Below are 19,421 nucleotides of genomic sequence, written 5' to 3'. Positions count from 1 at the left end.
GACACTGTGAGGAGGGAGTAGCATGCATGGGACATTGTGAGGAGGGGGCAGCATGCATGGGACATTGTGAGGAGGGGGCAGCATGCCTGGGACATTGTGAGGAGGGAGCAGCATGCATGGGACACTGAGGAGGGGGAAGCATGCATGGGGCATTGGGAGGAGGGGGCAGCATGCATAGGACATTGGGAGGAGGCAGCATGCATGGGACATTGTGAGGAGGGTGCAGCATGTATGGGACATTGTGAGGAGGGGGCAGCAAGCGTGGGACATTGTGAGGAGGGGGCAGCATGCATGGGACACTGTGAGGAGGGGGCAGCATGCCAGGGACATTGTGAGGAGGGATCAGCATCCATGGGGCATTGTGAGGAGGGGGTAGCATGCATGGGAAACTGTGAGGAGGGGGCAGCATGCATGGGACATTGTGAGGAGGGGGCAGCATGCATGGGACATTGTGAGGAGGGAGCAGCATGCATGGGACACTGTGAGGAGGGGGCAGCATGCATGGGGCATTGTGAGGAGGGGGCAGCATGCATGGGACATTGTGAGCAGGGAGCAGCATGAATGGGACACTGAGGAGGGGGAAGCATGCATGGGACATTGTGAGGAGGGGGCAGCATGTATAGGACATTGGGAGGAGGGAGCAGCATGCATGGGACATTGTGAGGAGGGAGCAGCATGCATGGGACACTGAGGAGGGGGAAGCATGCATGGGACATTGTGAGGAGGGGGCAGCATGCATAGGACTTTGGGAGGAGGGGGCAGCATGCATGGGACATTGTGAGGAGGGAGCAGCATGCATGGGAAACTGTGAGGAGGGTGCAGCATGCATGGGACATTGTGAGGAGGGTGCAGCATGCATGGGACATTGTGAGGAGGGAGCAGCATGCATGGGACATTGTGAGGAGGTAGCAGCATGCATGGGACATTGTGAGGAGGGGAGCAGCATGCATGGGAAACTGTGAGGAGGAGGCAGCATGCATGGGACATTGTGAGGAGGGGGCAGCATGCATAGGACATTGGGAGGAGGGAGCAGCATGCATGGGGCATTGTGAGGAGGGGACAGCATGCATGGGACATTGTGAGAAGGAGGAAGCATGCATGGGACACTGTGAAGAGGGGGCAGCATGCATGGGACACTGTGAGGAGGGAGTAGCATGCATGGGACATTGTGAGGAGGGGGAAGCATGCATGGGACATTGTGAGGAGGGGGCAGCATGCCTGGGAAATTGTGAGGAGGGAGCAGCATGCATGGGACATTGTGAGAAGGGGCAGCATGCATGGGACACTGTGAGGAGGGGGCAGCATGCATGGGACATTGTGAGGAGGGGGAAGCTGCATGGGACATTGTGAGGAGGGGGAAACATACATGGGACATTGTGAGGGGAGGGCAGCATGCATGGGAAACTGTGAGGAGGGTGCAGCATGCATGGGACATTGTGAGGAGGGTGCAGCATGCATGGGACATTGTGAGGAGGGAGCAGCATGCATGGGACATTGTGAGGAGGGGACAGCATGCATGGGACATTGTGAGAAGGGGGAAGCATGCATGGGACACTGTGAAGAGGGGGCAGCATGCATGGGACACTGTGAGGAGGGAGTAGCATGCATGGGACATTGTGAGGAGGGGGCAGCATGCATGGGACATTGTGAGGAGGGGGCAGCATGCCTGGGACATTGTGAGGAGGGAGCAGCATGCATGGGACACTGAGGAGGGGGAAGCATGCATGGGGCATTGGGAGGAGGGGGCAGCATGCATAGGACATTGGGAGGAGGCAGCATGCATGGGACATTGTGAGGAGGGTGCAGCATGTATGGGACATTGTGAGGAGGGGGCAGCAAGCGTGGGACATTGTGAGGAGGGGGCAGCATGCATGGGACACTGTGAGGAGGGGGCAGCATGCCAGGGACATTGTGAGGAGGGATCAGCATCCATGGGGCATTGTGAGGAGGGGGTAGCATGCATGGGAAACTGTGAGGAGGGGGCAGCATGCATGGGACATTGTGAGGAGGGGGCAGCATGCATGGGACATTGTGAGGAGGGAGCAGCATGCATGGGACACTGTGAGGAGGGGGCAGCATGCATGGGGCATTGTGAGGAGGGGGCAGCATGCATGGGACATTGTGAGCAGGGAGCAGCATGAATGGGACACTGAGGAGGGGGAAGCATGCATGGGACATTGTGAGGAGGGGGCAGCATGTATAGGACATTGGGAGGAGGGAGCAGCATGCATGGGACATTGTGAGGAGGGAGCAGCATGCATGGGACACTGAGGAGGGGGAAGCATGCATGGGACATTGTGAGGAGGGGGCAGCATGCATAGGACTTTGGGAGGAGGGGGCAGCATGCATGGGACATTGTGAGGAGGGAGCAGCATGCATGGGACACTGAGGAGGGTGAAGCATGCATGGGACATTGTGAGGAAGGGGCAGCATGCATAGGACATTGGGAGGAGGGGGCAGCATGCATGGGACATTGTGAGGAGGGGGAAGCATGCATATGACATTGGGAGGAGGGAGCAGCATGCATGGGACATTGTGAGGAGGGGGAAGCATGCATGGGACATTGTGAGGAGGGGGCAGCATGCATGGGTCATTGTGAGGAGGGGGCAGCATGCATGGGACATTGTGAGGAGGGAGCAGCATGCATGGGAAACTGAGGAGGGGGAAGCATGCATGGGACATTGGGAGGAGGGGGATGCATGCATAGGACATTGGGAGGAGGAGGCAGCATGCATGGGACATTGTGAGGAGGGGGCAGCATGCATGGGACATTGTGAGGAGGGGGTAGCATGCGTGGGACATTGTGAGGAGGGGCAGCATGCATGGGACACTGTGAGGAGGGGGCAGCATGCATGGGACATTGTAAGGAGGGAGCAGCATGCATGGGACATTGTGAGGAGGGGGTAGCATGCATGGGAAACTGTGAGGAGGGGGCAGCATGCATGGGACATTGGGAGGAGGGGGAAGCATGCATGGGACATTGTGAGGAAGGGGCAGCATGCATAGGACATTGGGAGGAGGGGGAAGCATGCATGGGACATTGTGAGGAGGGGGCAGCATGCATAGGACATTGGGAGGAGGGAGCAGCATGCATGGAACATTGTGAGGAGGGGACAGCATGCATGGGACATTGTGAGGAGGGGGAAGCATGCATGGGACACTGTGAGGAGGGGGCAGCATGCATGGGACACTGTGAGGAGGGAGCAGCATGCATGGGACATTGTGAGGAGGGGGCAGCATGCATGGGACATTGTGAGGAGGGGGCAGCATGCATGGGACACTGAGGAGGGGGAAGCATGCATGGGACATTGGGAGGAGGGGGCAGCATGCATAGGACATTGGGAGGAGGGGGCAGCATACATGGGACATTGTGAGGAGGGGGCAGCATGCATGGGACATTGTGAGGAGGGGGCAGCATGCATGGGACATTGTGAGGAGGGGGCAGCATGCATGGGACATTGTGAGGAGGGGGCAGCATGCATGGGACATTGTGAGGAGGAGGCAGCATGCATGGGACATTGTGAGGAGGGGGAAACATGATGTGAGGTCAATGTGCAGATCATATTTCATAATTGAGGAAGGGTATAATTTATATGGGAGGGCAGTGTGTAGTTTATTAGGGGCAGTGTGACAGTCACAGTAAGTGGGGATGGTGTGGTGGGAATATTTTATACTCATGCTATGTTTTGATGTGCCTGTGGTGATCCCCATTGGGGGGGTTAGTACCCTTCGTTTCTCATTGATACTTTTTCAAGTGTTTTACAGAGTATATCTGCCTTAAACAGATGTCGTGTGCGAAAACTCATAGTGTTACGTTGTCACTAAGGGGCGCGACCACTTAAAGTGCCTAGGGCAGCACGAAGGCAAAATACAGCCCTGCTCATAGGCATACACTTATATGACATTTTAGGCTTGTGCTCTCATTTATAATGGAATTAGTTTTTATATTGTAACTTCTGCATGAGATTTCTGAAATATCATAGCATTTGATGGTACATTAAACAGCAGCTATTAATTTGCATACACAATGCACCCAAAAAAATGCTGCATGTAAAAATAGCCATATACTGTCACTTCAATGCAGATTGAATGCAAACAGAATGCAAATATTCCCAAATTTCTAAACATTGTAATAATAAAGCTTATCTCTTATAAACCAAGGTTAAAGTAATCTGATTGATTGTTCCATTATTGATTTTTAGATGACACCCCTGAGACTTGCATCTATTCCAACTGGTCTCCTTGGTCTGCTTGTAGTTCTGCTACCTGTGAGAAAGGCAAAAAAATGAGACAACGTATGCTGAAAGCACAGCTGGATCTCAGTGTGCCATGTCCAGACACACAGGACTTTGAACCCTGTATGGGTCCAGGATGCATCGATGATGGTAAATTGGAAGTGAAATAACTATGAAATGTTAAAGGGTTGTCTAATTAAAAAATGAAGGGGGGGGAGGGCAGATGGTCCAAAGGTCAAGTAAGACCTTAAAAACAATTACTCATCTCCAAATTATAGTGCCATGATACAATTACTCCCAGACACTGACCAGTACATAGTATAATGAAATCAATGAGAAATGACACCGTGTTTTCCATTTCAACATTATTCATATCCATAAATGCAATAATGTCTCCAGTTTACATTTTTCAGTGGTAAAACTTACACCAATAACACCACAGGTGAAAACTGTCCAGGTATGGCAAAGTGTGGATAAGGCGGAAAATTTAATTCCGAGTTAGGACAAGTAGATTTGTCGCGGGCGGAGGAGGGGACGCTGCGCTCACCAACTGCTCGGGTCCGGCTGCTGCTGCTGCTGCTCGGTGGTGGCTCGAGCGGTGGGCCGGATCCCGGGGACTCGAGCGGCGCTCCTCACACGTGAGTGAAAAGGGGAATGATTTTGGGGATTTAATGTCCGTGACGCTACCCACGATTGTGGTGAAGTTGGGACACCACCGCTGCTCTGGACGGGGATCCCGGGAACGATGACAGGGAGCAGCTTGGATGTTGGTTCTCCCCTCCGTGGGTAGGGGGGTTGGTTGTCCCGGGGCCCGGTGAGGGTTTGGGGATGGCAGGCGGGTTACGGGGCCTGGTGAGGTGCAGGGTCGCGGGGGCAGCGCTGTGCCGCACGGCACGGTGGTACTCACTCAGCCAGTAATCCACACAGAGTCTCTGGTCAAACAAACGGCTGGATGGACGGGTCCCATAGGCGGCTGCGGTTGTTCTCCTCCCGGCAGGTTGATGGTGACTGCCTTTCCCTGCACCTGTGTAGTGTGTACGGTTCCCACCGGTAACCCGCTCCCCAGCTTGGATGGAGGCTGAGTGAGCCCCTTTTGCCCGCAGGCTCTGGCCCTGGGAACTTTAGCCTTGGTGGTGACTGTGTTTCCCTTCACGGTTTGAGCTGTCGCCTTCTATCGGGACTTGACTGCTGTGAAACCCAGGAGGTTCCCTTCGCTAACGGATTTGACAAATTGAACGGCGACTCCAAGCCTTGTCGGGGTCCGTAAGCCCTGCCGGATGGTGCTGGCTTCTCTTTGTTCACCGGTCCGGCACCGCCGGGCCACCGCCCGTCCACGGTCCTTACGGCTCACTCTAATCGGCCTCTCCTGCAGACGGTCACCACCGTCCGCCAACCTTGCTGTACCGTCCGAGCTACACACCCGGACCACCTTCAGACTGCTCCACTACCACTTCACTTCCTCACTCCTCAAACTTCAAAACTGATCTCCTTCCTTTTCCCGCCTCCAGGACTGTGAACTCCTCGGTGGGTGGGACCAACCGCCTGGCCCACCCCCTGGTGTGGACATCAGCCCCTGGAGGAAGGCAACAAGGATTTTGTGTTTGGCTTCGGTGTGCCTAACCGGGGTGTGGGGTGTGTTGGTGTTGTTCTGTGACGACCTGGCTTGTCCAGGGCGCCACAGATTCACCATGGCAATTGGTATACACTCGCACCTGGGGCAAAGCGTTGTAAATTAAGAAAATTGAAAACTAAGCTATACTTGGCCTCTCATGGTCCAGTGCGGCTTTTCCTACCCCAGTCTTTGTAGTAAGGCTGCAGTGCTGTTTTCTTAACCGAGGCCAATCATCGGCTAAGGGTGGCTTTACAGGCTGCAACATCGCGAGCCGATGCTAGCGATGGCGAGCGTGATAGCACCCGCCCCTATTGTGATGCCGATATGTGAAGATCGCTGCCGTAGCAAACATTATCGCTACGGCAGCATCACACGTACTTACCTGCTCGGTAACGTTGCTGTGACCCGCAAACTGCCTCCTTTCTAAGGGGGCAGTTCGCTCGGCGTCACAGCGACGTCACTAAGCGGCCGCCCAATCAAAGCTGAGGGGCGGAGATGAGTGGGATGAACATCCCGCCCACCTTCTTCCTTCCTCATTGCTGGCGTGTGGCAGGTAAGGAGAGGTTCCTCGTTCCTGCGGCGTCACACGTAGCGATGAGGGGTGCCGCAGGGACGAGGATCAACTTCGCCCAAGCGACAGCAGCGATAATTGGGAGAGGACCCCATGTCAACGAGGACCGATTTTGGACGTTTTTGCAACGATCCAAAATCACTCCTAGGAGTCACACACAACGAGATCGCTACAGCGGCCGGATGTGCGTCACAAAATCCGTGACCCCAACGAGATCGCTGTAGCGATCTCGTAGCGTGTAAAGCCCGCTTTAGTGTATTCTGTCGTCTATATTGGCAGAGCATTTGAGCTGCTGTTTCTTTGTTGGACATCTTAAACCATTGCCACGTTAAAGGCTATAATAATACTTTGACATTAAAGTAAAGGGTTACTTTTAGCCATCATACCATATATTGAGACAGTCAATTACATAATATCAATGTCATATATGAAAATGTCATTAGTAGAGTTGAGCGCGGTTCGCGGTTCGAGGTTCTCCAGTTCGCGGCTCGAGTGATTTTGGGGGCTGTTCTAGATCGAACTAGAACTTGAGCTTTTTGCTAAAGCTCGATAGTTCTAGATACGTTCGAGAATGGTTCTAGCAGCAAAAAGACAAGCTAATTACTAGCTGGCTTTCCGCTGTAATAGTGTAAGTCATTCTGTGACTCACACTATTATGAAATTTCAGTGTATAGTGTGTGGGAACAGCGCATTCAGATCACTGCTGTTTGGATAATGGCGATCGACATTTTTTTTTTTTTCCTTGTCTTCCTTCCCTAAGCGCGTGCGTGTAGTGGGGCAGGCCAGCATGTCAGCCAATCCCAGACACACACACAGCTAAGTGGACTTTTAGCCAGAGAAGCAACGGCATGTGTGATAGGATGTCCATGTCACATGTCCATGCATTATAAAAACGGACATTTTCCTCCAGCACGCCATTATCTGCCTTCTGCGTCTTGGTGTCAGTCACCGCTGGCGTAGCTCCTGTCTCCGATACTGCTGTGTACACTCTATACACAGCGCTATACAAAATAGGGATAGAAGTTTCTATTAGTCCTTGTAAGGGCTAATACCGGCAGGGTCAGAGCCATAGGTGACAGTCAGGTCCGTGAAAACAGATTTTAAGAGCTACACAAGATGACAGCAACTGTGTAGCTAAGGTCAGGGATTTCCTCGCTGCATTTTCCCATTAGGAGGGATAGAAAGGGAGGCTTCCTTTCCTCTACCCAGACCACAACCCTGCCACTGTACCCTCTTGCCCTTTACACACTCAAACTCATTGTTACTAAGCCATTATACTAGCAAACACTGAGTAAACTTAGTGGCATCCTAAAAGTGGCTGTTAGACTTCCATTAGTGTCCCACTGGTGCAAACCTATGTGCAGCACTTCTGCATTGCACACTCAAACTCATTGTTACTAAGCCATTATACTAGCAAACTATGCTACCAGTTTAAGGGCCGTAGTTGCATTGTCAGGGATAGTTATTGTTATTTATTCTGCTGTTAATAAAGATAGACCACCGCTGCAATCTACACCACATCTCAATTTGTACTACCACATTTTAAGTGCACAATCTTGTCGCAATCAAAATGAGTGGCAAAATGACAGATGCTGGTGGAACAGGGAAGAGGCGTGTTGGAAAAGGAAAAAAAGGGTTTGTCCGTGGGGAAGGTGGCAAAGCTCCATTAACATCTGCTGAAGATAGACCATCTTCCACCAAAAGTAAGATGTCTACTACTTACCGTGGACAATCCGATGTGCTCCCTTTTTTACGGACACGAACAACTGGAACAAAGGTAAATGATGGCCAAAAAAAGAAAATGCTTGAATGGATCTCAAGTGGTCCAACAAGTGCCCTCTCCTCCACCTCAACTACCGCATCCAAAAGACACCAGTCCTCTGAGTTGTCATCCCAATCACACTTGCTTTCTCCCAGCTTTGAAGTCTCCATCCGCCCTGCACAGTATGGTGGAACTGAGATGGCTGAGTCTACAGAGCTGTTCAGTCACACTATAGCCTGGGAATCAGAGGTCTGCTCCCAAGCTACAGTGAGTACAGACCAGGAAATGGTCTGCAGTGATGCCCAGAACCTTTGTGACTCAGATTCAGGCCGTGATGACCAAGTTTCTGAGCATAATGTTGACCCTTATTCACAAACGGAAACACCTGTGGTAATAGACAATGAGGAACATACTGATGACAATGAGACGTAGATACCAGATTGGGATGACAACTTAAATATTCGGTCAGGGCAAGAAGAGGCTCGGTCTGAGGGTGAGGGGAGTGCAAACACAACAATTGATGAGGAAGTTCTAGAAACCACCTACTGTCAACCCACAGTCAGGCCCTCAAGGAGGTCAACAGAGACGGTGGAGGAGGATGCAACTGACGACACAGTTACCTTGCGCCTTCCTGGACAGAGTCGGAGTACTGGTAGCACGTCTACAACTGCATCCTCAGCCACCACTTTGCCTCTGAGCACTAGTCGGGGTGGATCAGCAGGTCGCATGCCCGCTAAGCCTTGCCTAGCCTGGTCCTTTTTTGACATAGCAAAAGATCGCCCAAATTATGTGATCTGTAAAATTTGTCGTGATTCTGTTAGTAGAGGGCAAAACCTCAGCAGTTTGACAACCTCAGTATTTTGATCGTCACATGAATAAATATCATATGTCCCAGTGTGGGAAGCTCACCGTGCTGCAATGCGGCCTAGCGAAGCGAACCATCCACCGCCTGCCCCTTTCAGTGCATCTGCGCGCTCTTCATCTTCTAGGACTGTGGGGACAGCTGTCACGCCTGGTTTTCCACGCACAACTTCCACCACTGTAACCGCAACAGGAAGTTTGCTTGGTAGGTCGTCAGTTGGTTTGGAAGGGGAAACAAGTGCGTGTGTACAGCTCTCTCAGACATCGATAGCACCAACGTTAGATGAAGGCAACATCATGTCTATGCCTGCACTTTCCTAACAAACCTGCATTTTTCCAGGGACACCCTACTCAACACCATCTACACACAGCAGCCAGATCTCTGTCCCTCAGATGTAGACAAATAAAAGGCCATTTCCTGCGACCCATGACAAAGCTAAGAGGTTGACTTTATCCCCCTGTAAGCTCTTGGCTACCGAAATGCTGCCTTTCCGCCTGGTGGACACACAGGATTTTAGAGACCTTATGTCTGTCGCTGTGCCCCAGTACCAGATGCCCAGTCGCCACTACTTCTCTAAGAAAGGTGTGCCCGCGCTACACCAGCATGTCGCACACAACATCACCACTTCCTTGAGAAACTCTGTGTGTGAACGGGTGCATTTCACCACCGATACTTGGACTAGTAAGCATGGACAGGGACGTTACATGTCGCTGACTGGGCACTGGGTAACTATGGTGATAGATGGTGAAGGGTCTGCTGCACAAGTCTTGCCGTCCCCACCACTTGTGTGTCAATCCTCTGTCTGTCCAAGTTCTGCCACTGCTTCTGCCTCCTCCACCTCATCTGGGTCCTCCACCTCTGCCCCAAGCCTGCCTGGTCAGGCCACCAGCGTTCTCACTGCGCAGAAGGAATCACGCACCCCTCATTACTATACTGGCAGCAGAGCGCAACGGCATCAGGCGGTCTTTAGCTTGAAATGTCTTGGAAATAGGAGTCACACAGCGGATGAGTTGTGGGAAGCTCTGGAGACTGAGTTTAATAAATGGTTGTGTCCACTCAACCTGCAGCCTGGTAAGGCCGTGTGCGACAATGCTGCAAACCTGGGTGCGGCCCTTAGACCTGGGCAAGGTGACACACGTGCCTTGTATGGCTCACGTGTTGAACCTTGTTGTCCAGCAATTTTTAACACACTATCCTGGCCTAGATGGCCTTCTGAACAGGGCACGAAAACTGTCTGCTCACTTCCGCCGTTCAACCACCGCTGCTGAACAACTTGCATCGCTCCAGACGTCTTTCGGCCTGCCGGTTCATTGCCTGAAATGCGATGTGGCGACACGCTGGAATTCGACTCTCCACATAATACAGCGACTGCAATACGTCATGACATATAGCCTGGGCCAACGAGATGCAGAGGTGGGGCAGATCACCCTGATGGAGTGGTCTCAGATCAAGGACCTATGCACCCTTCTACCCTTCTGCACAGTTTCGACATGGCGACAAATATGCTTAGCGCTGACAATGCCATTATCAGCATCACAATTCCAGTTATTTTCATGCTGGAGCACACGCTAAACACTATTCGGAGTCAGGGGGTGGGACAACAGGAAGGGGAGGAACTACAGGAGGAATCATATGCGCAAGACACAACAACATCACCAAGGTCCAGAGGTTCATCATCAACAACGCGGCAGGCATGGGACCATGGGGGACAGGGATCAACAAGGGCGCATGGTAGCAGGCGAAATGTTGAGGAAGGTGCAGGAGAACATGAAGAAATGGAGGACGAACTGTCCATGGACATGGAAGACTCAGCGGATGAGGGAGACCTTGGTCAAATTTCACTTGGGGGGAGATGTAAGAGGAAGAAAGAACGGATAGCACCTCTATGCCACAAACACAGCGTGGATTTGGTCCGCACGGCTGCGCAAGACACATGAGTGCCTTCTTGCTGCACTACCTCCAACATGACCCTCGTATTGTCAAAATTAAAAGTGATGATGACTACTGGCTTGCCACACTATTAGATCCCCGGTACAAGTCCAAATTTTGTGACATAATTCCAGCCATAGAAAGGGACGCACGTATGCAGGAGTATCAGCAGAAGCTGTTACTCGATCTTAGCTCGGATTTTCCACCAAACAACCATGCAGGTGCAGGGAGTGAATCTCCCAGTTGTAACTTGACAAACATGGGACGGTCTCGTCATCTTCAACAGTCTACCCGTACCAGTAGCACCGTATCTGGTGCTGGTAACAGCAATTTTATTGAATCTTTTCATAATTTTTTTAGACCCTCCTTTGCAAGGCCACCAGAGACAACAAGTCTGACACATAGTCAACGGCTGGAGAGGATGATACAGGAGTATCTCCAAATGAACATCGATGCCATTACTTTGCAAATGGAGCCTTGCTCATTTTGGGCTTCAAATCTTGAAAAATGGCTAGAGCACTCCACTTACGCCTTGGAGATTTTGTCGTGTCCAGCTGCCAGCGTTGTCTCTGAACGTGTCTTCAGTGCTGCTGGGTGTGTGCTGACAGATAAGCGCACGCATCTGTCCAGTGACAATGTGGACAGACTAACGTTCATCAAAATGAACAAGTCATGGATCCACAAGGAATTTACTACCCCTGTGTCATCCTGGGGAGAGTAGATGCTTGTGTATTTTGAATGTGCTTGATGCAAATCTAGCTGTGAAGTGTACAACTAGGCACAAGTGCTGCCACTGATGGGGTGTCTGTGTGGCCCAATTTTTGGAAAAAAGGGAAACTTTTCTTGGAGTAACCCTTGCTGTGTTTTTAAAAATGATCCAAGATGCACAGCACTGGGATCAGGAAAGACTTTGCTACCTACCCCGGTGTCATCCTGGGGACGGTTAAGTATGGCGTATTTTTGAATGTGCTTGATGGAAATCTAGCTGTGAAGTGTACAACTGGGGCACAAGTGCTGCCACTGAAGGGGTAGGTGTGGGTGTGGCCCAATTTTTGGTAAAAAGGGAGATTCCGCTTGGAGTAACCCTTGCTTACATTGTTTTTAAAAATGATCCAAGATGCACAGAGCTGGGATCAGGAAAGACTTTGCTACCTACCCCGGTGTCATCCTGGGGACGGTTAAGTATGGAGTATTTTTGAATGTGCTTGATGCAAATCTAGCTGTGAAGTGTACAACTGGGGCACAAGTGCTGCCACTGAAGGGGTGGGTGTGTGTGTGGCCCAATTTTTGGAAAAAACGGAGACTCCGCTTGGAGTAACCCTTGCTTACATTGTTTTTAAAAATGGTCCAAGATGCACAGAGCTGGGATCAGGAAAGACTTTGCTACCTACCCCGGTGTCATCCTGGGGACGGTTAAGTATGGCGTATTTTTGAATGTGCTTGATGCAAATCTAGCTGTGAAGTGTACAACTGGGGCACAAGTGCTGCCACTGAAGGGGTGGGTGTGTGTGTGGCCCAATTTTTGGAAAAAAGGGAGACTCCGCTTGTAGTAACCCTTGCCTACATTGTTTTTAAAAAATGATCCAAGATGCACAGAGCTGGGATCAGGAAAGACTTTGCTACCTACCCCGGTGTCATCCTGGGGACGGTTAAGTATGGCGTATTTTTGAATGTGCTTGATGCAAATCTAGCTGTGAAGTGTACAACTGGGGGACAAGTGCTGCCACTGAAGGGGTGGGTGTGTGTGGGGCCCAATTTTTGGAAAAAAGGGAGACTCCGCTTGGAGTCACCTTGCAGTGTTTTACATGATTTTAGAAGGGCGTGCCATGCCTACAGTTAGGTCCAGAAATATTTGGACAGTGACACAATTTTCGCGAGTTGGGCTCTGCATGCCACCACATTGGATTTGAAATGAAACCTCTACAACAGAATTCAAGTGCAGATTGTAACGTTTAATTTGAAGGTTTGAACAAAAATATATGATAGAAATTGTAGGAATTGTACACATTTCTTTACAAACACTCCACATTTTAGGAGGTCAAAAGTAATTGGACAAATAAACCAAACCCAAACAAAATATTTTTATTTTCAATATTTTGTTGCGAATCCTTTGGAGGCAATCACTGCCTTAAGTCTGGAACCCATGGACATCACCAAACGCTGGGTTTCCTCCTTCTTAATGCTTTGCCAGGCCTTTACAGCCGCAGCCTTCAGGTCTTGCTTGTTTGTGGGTCTTTCCGTCTTAGGTCTGGATTTGAGCAAGTTAAATGCATGCTCAATTTGGTTAAGATCTGGTGATTGACTTGGCCATTGCAGAATGTTCCACTTTTTTGCACTCATGAACTCCTGGGTAGCTTTGGCTGTATGCTTGGGGTCATTGTCCATCTGTACTATGAAGCACCGTCCGATCAACTTTGCGGCATTTGGCTGAATCTGGGCTGAAAGTATATCCCGGTACACTTCAGAATTCATCCGGCTACTCTTGTCTGCTGTTATGTCATCAATAAACACAAGTGACCCAGTGCCATTGAAAGCCATGCATGCCCATGCCATCACGTTGCCTCCACCATGTTTTACAGAGGATGTGGTGTGCCTTGGATCATGTGCCATTCCCTTTCTTCTCCAAACTTTTTTCTTCCCATCATTCTGGTACAGGTTGATCTTTGTCTCATCTGTCCATAGAATACTTTTCCAGAACTGAGCTGGCTTCATGAGGTGTTTTTCAGCAAATTTAACTCTGGCCTGTCTATTTTTGGAATTGATGAATGGTTTGCATCTAGATGTGAACCCTTTGTATTTACTTTCATGGAGTATTCTCTTTACTGTTGACTTAGAGACAGATACACCTACTTCACTGAGAGTGTTCTGGACTTCAGTTGATGTTGTGAACGGGTTCTTCTTCACCAAAGAAAGTATGCGGCGATCATCCACCACTGTTGTCATCCGTGGACGCCCAGGCCTTTTTGAGTTCCCAAGCTCACCAGTCAATTCCTTTTTTCTCAGAATGTACCCGACGTTTGATTTTGCTACTCCAAGCATGTCTGCTATCTCTCTGATGGATTATTTTCTTTTTTTTCAGCCTCAGGATGTCCTGCTTCACCTCAATTGAGAGTTCCTTAGATCGCATGTTGTCTGGTCACAGCAACAGCTTCCAAATGCAAAACCACACACCTGTAATCAACCCCAGACCTTTTAACTACTTCATTGATTACAGGTTAACGAGGGAGACGCCTTCAGAGTTAATTGCAGCCCTTAGAGTCCCTTGTCCAATTACTTTTGGTCCCTTGAAAAAGAGGAGGCTATGCATTACAGAGCTATGATTCCTAAACCCTTTCTCCGATTTGGATGTGAAAACTCTCATATTGCAGCTGGGAGTGTGCACTTTCAACCCATATTATATATATATAATTGTATTTCTGAACATGTTTTTGTAAACAGCTAAAATAACAAAACTTGTGTCACTGTCCAAATATTTCTGGACCTAACTGTATCCTTTCATCCATTGTAGCATTTTACGCTGTGTGCCTACAATCAGGGTTTGCAGTGTTTTGGGCGCAGAGTGTTTTCCCTGCATCCATAATGCTGCATTCTGCAGTAGAAGCACAGTGGAAGGATTTTTAGAAATCCCGTGCCCACTGTGCTTCTTTTCTCCGCAGCATAAACCGACCTGTGGTGCAGCTTCCCGAGCCTCAGCATGTCAATTTATGCTGCGGAGATGAGTGTTCTCTGCAGGTAGAATAGAACTAAAGTCAACAGGAGCCTGAACCCAAATCGTGGGCATGGGCAGCTGCGTTCTCCCGTGGACAACACTCACATCTCTGCAGGAAGGCTGACACTGTGTACTAGACGCCGTGTCGCTGGATCATGGCCACATAGCCTAACAGTGAGAATATTGTTGCTACAGCAACATTTTTGTGAAGTTCCTGTGGATTCAAAATGCTTACTATACTCCTGAATAAAATTCTTGAGGGGTCCAGTTTCCAAAATGGGGTCACTTGTGGGGGGTTTCTAATGTATAGGTACCCAAGAGGCCCTGCTAATGTGACATGGTGCGCGCAATTTATTTCAACTTTTCCAAAATTCAAATGGTGCTCCTTCCATTCCAAGCCCTCCCATTTATCCAAACAGAGGTTTTTGGCCACATATGGGGTATCCCTGCGCTCACACGAAATTGGATAACAACCTGTGGGGTCCACGTTTTGTTGTTGCCTCTTGAAAAAGTGAGAAATGTGATGCTAAAGAAACATTTTTGGGAAAAAAATGAAAATTTTCAATATGGCAACCTAAGCTTATCAAATTCTGTGAAGTATTCGTGGATTCAAAATGCTCAATATACACCTAGATAAAAGCCTTGAGATGTCTTGTTTCCAGAATGGGGTCACTTTTGAGTGACCTCCACTGTTTAGGCACTTTAGGGGCTTTCCAAATGCGACATAGTGTCCACTAATTATTCCAGCGAAATGTTCAGTCCAATGGCACTTTTTCCCTTCCGAGCCCTTCTGTGCACCCAAACAGTTGATTTCCACCACACATAAGGTATCAGCATACTCAGGAGAAATTGCACAATCAATTTTATGCTGCTTTTTTTCCTTTTACTCTTGTTAAAAAAAAAGCTATGTGGTTGAAGTAACAATTTTGTGGTAAAAATGTATTTTTTTTATTTTCACAGCTCAACATTATAAACTTCTGTGAAGCACCTAGGAGATCAGGGTACTCACCAAACATCTAGATAAATTCCTTGAGGGGTCTATTTTCCAGAATGGGGTCACTTGTGGGGAACCTCCACTGCTTAGGCACCTCAGGGGCTCTCCTAATGCAACATGGTGTCCGCTATTGATTCCAGCCAATTTTGCAGTCAAATTGCACTCCTTCCCTTCTAAGACCTGCCATGTGCCCAAACAGTTGATTTCCACCACATATAAGATATCACCAAACTCAGGAGAAATTGCACAATAAATTTCATAGTGATTTTTTTCCTGTTACCCTTGGAAAAAAAAAGCTACCTGGTTGAAGTAACAATTTTGTGGTAAAATTTTATTTTTTTATTTTCATGGCTCAACATTAAAAACGTCTGTGAAGCACCTGGGGGTTCAGGGTACTCACCAAACATCTAGATAAATTCCTTGAGAGGCCTAGTTTACAATATGGGGTCACTTGTGGTGGTTTTTTGCTGTTTACGTACCTTAGGGGTCCTCCAAATGCAACATGGTGCCCGCAATCTTTTTCAGCCAAATTTCCTTTCCAAAATTCAAATATTGCTCCTTTTGTTCCAAGCCCTCCCATTTGTCCATACAAAGGTTTCAGACCACATGTGAGGTATCACCGCGCTCATAAAAAAGTTTTTTAAATTTCAAATTTTTGGAATTACTTCTTGAAAAAGTGAGAGAATTGATGCTAAAGCAACATTTTTGAGAAAAAAATGACAATTTTCAATATGACAACATAACGTTATCAAAATCTGTGAAGTACCTGTGGGTCCAAAATGCTCATTATACCCCTCGATAGAAGCCTTAAGGGGTCTAGTTTCCAAAATGGGGTCACTTGAGGGGGGTTCCTGCTGTTTAGGTACCTTAGGGGATCTGTAAATGCAACATGGTGCCCGCAATCTGTTTCAGCCAACTTTGCTTTCCAAAATTCAAATATTGCTCCTTTCGTTCCAAGCTCTCCCATTTACCCAAACAAAGGTTTCTGACCACATGTGGGGTATCGGCGTGCTCATAAGAAAGTGGGTAACAAAGTGTGAGGTCCAATTTTTGGTGTTACCTCTTGAAAAAGTAAGAAAATTAGTGCTAAAGCAACATTTTTAGGTAAAATGTTAATTTTTATTTTTTTTCATTCCACATTACTTTAGTTCCTGTGAAGCACCTGAAGGGTTAATAAACTTCTTGGATGTGGTTTTCAGTACCTTGAGGGGTGCAGGTTTTAGAATAGTGTTGTGGCACCCCTGAGGCTTCCGTCGCCACAGGAACATTGCACCCCAGCCAGAGGTGTGATGTCCCATCCTGGGTAAGGAAAGAAGTGAACGCCGGTCCAATAGGCAAATTTGCACTACACCATTGTTAGGTACACATAGGGACCAGGGACAGTGGCAGCAACCCTCCCATGCTGCAAGCTAGGAGGGGCCATAAGACCCATCCCTGCTCCCATAGGGTGGTAGCTTAGCAACTGGGGGGTGGGAGGAGCCACCCGAGAGCAGAGTAGTAAAGAAGGTCAAGAGAGAAAGTTTCAGTTTACCTCAGGGAGGAGGGGAGTGAGAAAGTCTGCGGGAGGCAGAGAAGTGAGAATTGTGAGTCTGCAGAGAGAGCTGAAAGGAGAAGTGCTCTAGTCAGTCAGGAGCAAGAGGAAGAAAGCGACGCTTCCTGGTGAAGACCCTGGGACCCAGTAGGTCCAGGTGACACCAAGCAGAACAGAAGGGATTCCAGGGCCACAGATAGCTTTCAGGCTCATGGCCTGTTCCACAGAAACATCGGTGGAGGGATCAAGCTGCATACAGGGGACGGTCCCTAGAAACTGGAGGAAGAGAAGTCATTTCGAAAAGTAAAAACCGAGGCCCAGGGAAGTTGCAAACTCCCCGGGCCACAGCCCACAGCAGAACCTCTGGAAAGGGGGTAAAACTACCGACAGGCAAGCCCCTGGCCCGGAGGCTGTAGTGGAGGCCAAGCCAGGTTCAGCCAACAAGGGTGAGGCTCAGAAGTCAGCTGAAGAAAGAGACACAATAGAGGGGTGTACCGGCTTTTGCCCCCAGATCTACCCAGGATCGGCGGAGGTCCCTGACAGTGGGTCTCAGCAGTCCAGAGGCACCAGTGTGCACCTACCAGGAACTGTGAGTAAACACCTTGAAATTGCACCCTCTGGAGTTGCCTCAGTTGTTTTTGCCTACATAGACTTCCATCACTGCATAGACACTTACAAGCACCAACAGTGTCCCCGGGGCACCGCTCCACCTGTGGGGAGCAGTAACACCATTGCTGCCGTTCCATCACCCCGGAGGCCTCATACAGCAGCGGCAGCTTAGTAGCCGCAAACCACAGGTGGCGTCACGAATAATACAAACTTTAATCACCCCCAAGTCATTAGCCATATTAATTGACTCCCGCCAGGGTCACGGAGTCGGGCCCAACCACCACTGACGACACCCGGACTAGTCCGGCCCGGCACCGGGTGTCCCATAGCCCTGGGGTGGGCGAGTCAGTGTCACTTTTGGGTATTTTCTGTCACCTAGGCCTCTCAAAGTCACTTCAAATGTGATGTGGTCCTTAAAAAAATGATTTTGTAAATTTTGTTGAAAAAATGGGAAATTGCTGATGAACTTTGAACCCTTCTAACTTCCTAACCCCAAAAAATTTTGTTTCAAAAATTGCGCTGATCTAAAGTAGACATGTGGGAAATGTTATTTATTAACTATATTGTGTGACATAACTCTCTGGTTTATGGGCATAAAAATTAAAAGTTTGAAAATTGCAAAATTTGTAATATATTTTTGTCAAATTTCAGATTTTTTCACAAATAAAATAAAAAAATATCATCCTAAATTTACCTCTAACATGAAGCCCAATGTGTCACGAAAAAACAGTCTCAGAATAACCGGTATCCATTGAAGCGTTCCAGAGTTATAACCTTATAAAGTGACACTGGTCAAAATTGCAAAAAATGGTCTGGGCATTATTAAGTACAAAACTGGCTTTGTCCTTAAGGGGTTAAAGACCCAGTCACACACAACGACTTACCAGCGATCCCGAAAACGATGCGACCTGATAGGGATCGCAGGTAAGGGGTGCTTCACACACAACGAGCTCACTGCCGAGATCGCTGCTGAGTCACGCTTTTTGTGACGCAGCAGTGACCTCATTAGCGATCTCGCTGTGTGTGACAATGAGCAGCGATCTGGCCCCTGCTGCGAGATCGCTGCTCGTTACACACAGCCCTGGTTCGTTTTCTTCAAAGGCGCTCTCCCGCTGTGACACACAGATCGCTGTGTGTGACAGCGAGAGAGCGACAAATGAAGCGAGCAGGGAGCAGGAGCCGGCGTCTGACAGCTGAGGTAAGCTTGTAACCAAGATAAACATCGGGTAACCAAGGTGGTTACCTGATATTTACCTTACTTTACCAGCCTCTGCAGCTCTCACGCTGCCTGTGCTGCCGGCTCCGGCTCTCTGCACATGTAGCTGCTGTACACATCGGGTTAATTAACCCGATGTGTACAGCAGCTAGGAGAGCAAGGAGCCAGCGCTAAGCAGTGTGCGCGGCTCCCTGCTCTCTGCACATGTAGCTGCATTACACATCGGGTTAATTAACCCGATGTGTACTGTAGCTAGGAGAGCAAGGAGCCAGCGCTCAGTGTGCGCGGCTCCCTGCTCCCTGCACACACAGCTAAGCGGTGTGCGCTGGTAACTAATGTAAACATCGGGTAACCATACCCGATGTTTACCTTAGTTACCGGTCTCCGCAGC

General features: G+C 49.2%; 1 protein-coding gene across 2 annotated transcripts in view; it reads left to right on the top strand.

Moving 5' to 3' along the window:
- The window catches only part of SPON1 (spondin 1), a 2,596,838-nt gene that overhangs the window by 2,107,141 nt on the left and 470,276 nt on the right, over positions 1 to 19,421 (top strand). For both annotated transcript variants that reach the window (XM_075326637.1, XM_075326638.1), the window contains exon 11: positions 4,203 to 4,385. In XM_075326637.1, the coding sequence (XP_075182752.1) occupies positions 4,203 to 4,385 (183 nt within the window). The remainder of the gene's footprint in view (positions 1 to 4,202; positions 4,386 to 19,421) is intronic.

This window comes from Anomaloglossus baeobatrachus, chromosome 10, assembly GCF_048569485.1.
Source record: "Anomaloglossus baeobatrachus isolate aAnoBae1 chromosome 10, aAnoBae1.hap1, whole genome shotgun sequence".
Taxonomy (NCBI): Eukaryota; Metazoa; Chordata; class Amphibia; order Anura; family Aromobatidae; genus Anomaloglossus; species Anomaloglossus baeobatrachus.
The sequence above is the reverse complement of the archived record's forward strand: the minus strand, read 5'-3'. Positions and strand labels throughout refer to the sequence as shown.